The 6288-nt window shown below is 33.9% G+C and overlaps 1 protein-coding gene across 1 annotated transcript; it reads right to left on the bottom strand.

The window, feature by feature from the left end:
• Positions 1-3955: 3955 nt before the first annotated feature.
• LOC133817421 (uncharacterized) lies at positions 3956-4957 on the bottom strand. Its single transcript, XM_062249936.1, has 2 exons — positions 4592-4957; positions 3956-4414 (listed from the first exon to the last, which is right to left on the bottom strand). The coding sequence occupies exons 1-2, from the start codon at positions 4955-4957 to the stop codon at positions 3956-3958; spliced, it is 825 nt and encodes a 274-aa protein (XP_062105920.1).
• Positions 4958-6288: the final 1331 nt, after the last annotated feature.

Raw genomic sequence — 6288 nt, 5'->3', positions numbered from 1 at the left:
GTTGTCGTTAAGTTGGCTATTGTTCATTTGTTAGCCTATTTTTTGTTTGGGACACAAACTAAGACTCGTGTTGACAACTCCTTTGACATGGTGGATACTAATTTCGTTGAGATGAAGAAGTTTTCTTTTGGGAAAGTGTTGTGGCAAAGAACTAGGTGTGTGATGCGAGCAGTATTGAAAGATAGGAACGCCATGTATGATTATGTTCCTAGGAAAGCAGATGGGTAACTGGATAACTATAGTTATAAGTGTTATGGTTTCCCTATTGCTTTCCTTATATGGATATATGAGACAATTCCTTCTTGTTCTCAAGCGTTGTGTAGAGGGTTAATTGTTTGTTTCCAAGGATTCTGAATTGGACAAGCAGGGGAAGTGTGTCATACCAGTATTTGGTTGATAAAGTTCTTTTGGAGGAAGAGGTAATGATTCTTTTTTTTTTTTTGTCATTCACTTATATTTTTTATTATGTTTGTTTTATATTTGGGTAACTAGTTACTTATTACAGTTATTTTTTATCATTTGTTTAAAAAAAAATTTGATTCTTGCAGTATGATGTTAATGTCATAATCCCTACCAATGAAGAAATGAGACTGCCTATATTGGGAGGGTTGTCTTTTGAGAGTAAGTTTTTGCCAACAGATCCACTGATGATGATGCTGCTATTCCATCAGATATGCATCAGGATCTTATTGCCATTCAATCAAAATTGGCTGAAGTGCAAGATTCCCAGAAGTGTATATTGCTTGCAATTTCTGAATTGAAGGAATCTTTCACATCTGATTTTGCTTCTGTTATATCTTTGTTGGGCGGTATTAAGGCATCTATGGCAGCTGGTAATCATAATGTTGGTGGAGAGTTTGAAGAACATATGCATGCTGAGGCTTCTTCTGAGGTAACTGGTTACTATTGTTTGTGTGTTTCCCTTTTATGATGTCTAATTTGGTTCTATTTTTTGTAAAAATTTCTGGTTTTTGTACTTTTAGGATTTTTTTGATGGTCATTCTTCTGGGGGTTACCAAAATGTTGATATTGGTGAAGAGTTGGGGGCTAATTTGGAGCATTCCGTTCAAATTGCTTCACAATTTTTTACTACTGATAAAGTAAGATTTTATTTTCCTTTTATTTGTTTAAGCAATTGGTTTATTTCCCCCTTGTTTTCTTGTTTGTAATGAAGTATTGGTTGTATATATTCATTTCTTTTTTAGGAGCCAATTAAAGTTGACTCAACTGTATGCTCAAGTCCTCGAACTCCCACATTTCATGTCTCTAATATAATATGGAGAGTTATTAATGAATCGGTTGAGGGGCCACTTAAAGAGAGTAGTTCTTTGGAGGATAAAAGTAAGTGGTCAATTGTGTTGTATGATGATGCACAAGCAGTTGATAATGGACTGATTTTGGGAAAGAAAAGGCAAGCGAAGCCGAGCGCTGTTGTAAAGTCTCCTTTCTTAACAAATTTTGGATCTTCTGAAGTTGGAGTGAAACAAAAAAGAAAGAGGACAATATTGGATAATATTTGTCCATTTTCCAATGAACTTGGTGATAATCACACTAAAGAACAACTGTCTGAGTTTGACTCCTAGATTAAACGTGATTTGAAGAAAAGGAACAAGTATATATAACCATTAATTGTTTTTAAGTTTTTTCTTGCGTAATATGTCTGATTAATTTGTTAACTTTTTTATTTTGTTTTTTAATGTATTGTTCAGGTTCAAAAAATATGATGATAATTCCGTGGACCCACCAATTAACTTTTGTCCTTATTTTTTAGAAGACTTGGTTTCATAGCCTTTATTTCTCTAGGCAATTCGTTGATTCATCAGTGAGATTCTTCCTTTTATTTTATCTATTTTTTTATGTTGGAGTTTTTTTTTTTTTTAAGGTAATAATTCTAGTGATCTATTTATACTATATATTATGATGTTAATGGGTAACCAGTCCCTTACTGTTTGCTTTGTTGTAGTTCATTGGGTAACTAGTTACCCAAACTTTGTAACTGCTTTTGTGTTGATGATGGTAACCAGTTACCCTTGTGTAATAAAGTTTTCTTGGCTGTCATAGTAGATTGGTTTCTATACATATCATCTTATAATCATGTTTTTTTTTATTATGCAGCATATTGATGTGATGATGTATTACTTGAGGAAAAAGGTAAAATTGTCTAAAGATTTGAAGAGAAGAGTATCTACGACTGGCACTTGTTTTGGGAAAAACATAGTGTTTATGTATGAAGATTTTAAGAAAAAAGGTAGTCGTGCATTTAAAATAGATGAGAGTTGCGTTGCTTTGAAGATAATGAAGGGGGAATCCATGTTTTGTGCAACTCATTGGAATTTGCTTGATGGTGTTGTCATGCCTGTTAATGTGAAGGCTCTTATGCACTGGATTTTGTTGCACTTTAATATACAGCAGAGATCACTTACGGTGTATGATTCAATGTCTGCTGCAAAGCATGAAAAACAGACTTTACCTGTCGTTGAGGCATTTGATGTTTTGATTCCTCTTCTATTGGAGAAGATTGGTTTCTATGATCGTCAAGATATTAATATTGATGTTAGTTTGTATGATGTGGTAGAGAATGAGGCTTTGAAGTTGAGCATTGCTACAGGCATTCCTCAACAAATTGATTGGTTAGTTTGTTTATTTGATTTTAGTTTTTTTTTCTTTGTGTTCTTTTTTTTTTATATGTTCTTAGTTGTTTTTTTTTCTTGTTTCCATTATGCAGTGATTGTGGGGTGTTTTCTACTTATTTTGCTGAGCAAATAATTCTTGGGAAGAAGAATGAAATGCCTAAACATATTGATGTTCTTCTCCTTCGCGAAGACATTGCTGTCAGCTTGTACTATCATGGAAAGAACAAAGAACTTGAGGGATACTTAACTAGCGATGAGTTCAATGAAAAGCTTTTGGAGAGGAGACAGAAGAGAATGAAAATTGCTGCATAGGCTTTTAGTGATATTATGTTTCTTTTGCTTTTTTATTTTTGCTACAACAGTAATTAAATGATGAATCAATTTCTAGTTTAACAGTTAGTTTTTTAAAATTTCTACTTATGTAAAACATTGGGATTCTTAAGGTCATTTTATATATACATATCAGTATAACCTTTTGTTAATTCTTTTGTTGTAAGCGGTGGGAAGAATGATTTAGAGGGTAACCAGGTACCCAGGTTGTTTCTTTGCTAACATACCGAGGGTAACTGGTTACTTAAGTGTTTTTTTTATTTTTTCCTCGTTGGTTTGTTTTTGTTAATTTCAATTATTAATATATATTTTAGATAACACTTTAAAGCAGGTAGCTAGTTTTCTATTTGTTTTCGTATTTTTTTACAATGTCTTATGGAATAATTTGAGGGAAACTAGTTCCCAGCTGGGTTGTTTAACTAACTTTATTGGTGTTATTCGAGCAAGAATGACTTTAAGGGTAACCAGGTACTCAGGCTGTTTCTTTCCTAATATATCGAAGGTAACTGGTTACTTAAGTGTTTTTTTAGATTTTTCCACTAAGCTTGTCTTATTATAGTTATGCAACCAATTTATTAAGTTAATATTAAAGTAACTTTAATATTATATATAGAGGAGTTTGTGATAGAAGAAAGTAAAGGTTTTAATTCTTTTTTTGGCTTTTGGATTGTTATAGTGGGGTAATTTATCTTGTATTGTAACTTTAGGGTAACCAGTTACCTATATCGTTGTTTTGTTGTTAATTTTTGGTAACTGGTTACGTTCATGTTTTTTTCTTTATGGTTTATTTATACTAATGGTAGCATTGAAAAATAAGAAGCAAACAAATCCAAGAAATTATTTTGAAAGGATTTTATAAGTTTGCATAATCAATCAATGTGTTTGATTTTGAAACAATCTTATTAAAATACTGAATGATACTTGATGAATATGAAAGTCACTCTTTCAATGAATAAAGCTATGAAAGGTTTGTTTTGCTGTAAAATATGAATCTATGTCTTTGGCTTTTTCTGTTTGTTTGGCTTCTCAATTGGAGGATTCCTGCAAGTCTTCCTGTTATGCCCTGGTTGCCCACATTTCCCACAGGTGATTATTACTTTAGGTTCCCCTCTTGATCTTATTCTTTTCTTTCTTGGTCTTCCTGCAGGGATTGTTGCATTTGGAGGCAGCACAATTATGTCCAAGTGTTGTGGGAGATTCCATTCATCTTTATGGGGAAAATGATGAATATTTTCTTGATATAATGCTTTCAACGTTTCTGTTCTGTAGAACTTTGCACAATAATCATACACGCTCAAGTTTCTCTTTGCAATGACAGCTACTGCATGCCCACAAGGCATTTCATCTTCTTGGAACCTATTGCAAGTACATGTTCTATTATGTATATTTATTGTGAAATTTATCCCCTTTTGATCATGAACTTGGTATTCTATTGTGTTGAAAGGCAAGACCTAAAAATAGTTTTGTCATGAAATAGAATCAGATAATAAACATTTTAACTAGACTTAAGATTGAAAGTAACTAGTTATGCTTCTGTGTAAACTTTTTTTTTCTTGTTGTTATGGAAGGTAACTGGTTACCATCTATTGACAGAATAAAGAATAGTAAGAATAAGTTTAGTTGCATACCTCATACTTCATTTTTGAAACAATGTCATGTCTCAATTCATTCTCTATTGTTGTAGAGACTTTTGTGAATGTTCCGTTTGCATTATTTGAGTTGTTCCAAACCCACTTTTGAACCAAACTTCTAAAGCATTCAACCAAGATATCAATGGGGAGATTTCTTGCAGCTATTAGTGCAGCGTTGAGTGATTCTGCGATGTTGGATGTCATCATGGTGTATCTTTTTGTTGGCGAGTATGATCTTGCCCAAGTTTCATACTTGGCTTTTTCTAAATAGGGTCTAATGCGTCTGTCAATTCTATCAAGGCCTCTCATGTAGTGTTCACATTCTGTTTTTGTGTATGCTTTTGCTGCTGTAATGAATTTCATTTGTAGCTCTTCTCCATGGCTCCCATACTTGCTTTTCAAATTATTTGAGCAAGTGAAACATGCAAGCTCCATGGAAAATATTTGGGTACACCATTTGTACTGCATTGTCTATGCTCTTATGTCTGTCAGAAATTATAGCCAATCCTGTGGAGTATAAATATTTTAAAATAAAAAATGAAAAATTAAGTATTTTTCAATTTTTTTTTTTAATTTTGGTGAAGGCAACCAGTTTCTTTATTCAGATACTAAAAGAAATAGCATGTATTTGTGTATTTTGTTTTGGTAAAATGTTCTGTTTGTAAACAAGAATATATCGTTGAAGCTATCATACCTTCGGGTTCTCCATAGGTGTCTCTCAGTTTGGAGAAGAACCAAAGCCATGAGTTATCATTTTCAGAGTCTGCTATTCCAAAAGCCAACACGAAAATGTTGTTGTCTGAATCTAACGTTGATGCTGAAAATAGGGTACCACCATGTGCATTTTTCAAGAAAGTTCCATCAACAACAATTATAGGCCTCAAGTATCTCCAACACTTGATTGAGTTAGAGAAAGTTGTGTATAGGTATTTGAATCAATCTTCCTTGTCTGTGAGTAGGTGTGTTATTGTTCCTGGATTGGCTTGCTTCAACATGTAAAGATACATTGGCAACTTTTGATATGAATCATTGGGGTTCCCTCTTACTAGACGCAAAGATTTCTCTCTTGATCTCCATGCTTTTGTGTATCCCATAGTTACTCTGAAGTCATCATTCATATCATTCATGATGTCTGTTGACACGGTTCTTCGCCAACAGGTAATTAATAGAATAAGAGAATGAGATTAGTGCTAAGTAACGAACCGTAACAGATGAATGATCTTAAAATAAAATGGTGATACAAATACTTTTTTAGGTGGTTCAAAGGTTAAAATTCTTCTACTCCACCAGCCAATATTATTGCTAGTTTTCTGGTATTCTTTACAAGGTATTTCTTTACACAATAGAATCCAACCCCTTGCAACTCCCAGGTTCTCCATATTTATAGGAGAAGGCACCTGGGGGTTGGCAAGGGGTCATCCCGTGACCTTCTTACCCATCATGTCGCTTCTGTGACATTCATGATTAATGCCTAAAACCTGACAAATGAAGTGTGGTCTAATCAATAGGTAAGGGGGATAATGGGCCGCACGGCCCAACCCAGTCGTGGGTGCCTGAACATGCACGTTTATGCTGCGTGTCCGAGAATTCAGGGATATATCAGACACGCGATGTCTGATATATGCACGTTTACATTGCATGGTTGACTTTATAAAGGGTCACAGCTTCCAACTCAAGCTCGTACCCCGAACTGG

This window comes from Humulus lupulus, chromosome 1 (assembly GCF_963169125.1).
Source record: "Humulus lupulus chromosome 1, drHumLupu1.1, whole genome shotgun sequence".
Taxonomy (NCBI): Eukaryota; Viridiplantae; Streptophyta; class Magnoliopsida; order Rosales; family Cannabaceae; genus Humulus; species Humulus lupulus.
This window is presented reverse-complemented; position numbering and strand designations above follow the sequence as displayed.

Bases quoted from the DNA above. Each gene is read 5' to 3' on its own strand.
- LOC133817421 (XM_062249936.1), bottom strand. From the start codon at position 4,957: ATGAAATTCATTACAGCAGCAAAAGCATACACAAAAACAGAATGTGAA. The intron at 4,415-4,591 runs GTATGCAACTAA...AACTATTTTTAG, and splicing joins TTTCAAAAATGAAGTATGAG to GTCTTGCCTTTCAACACAAT.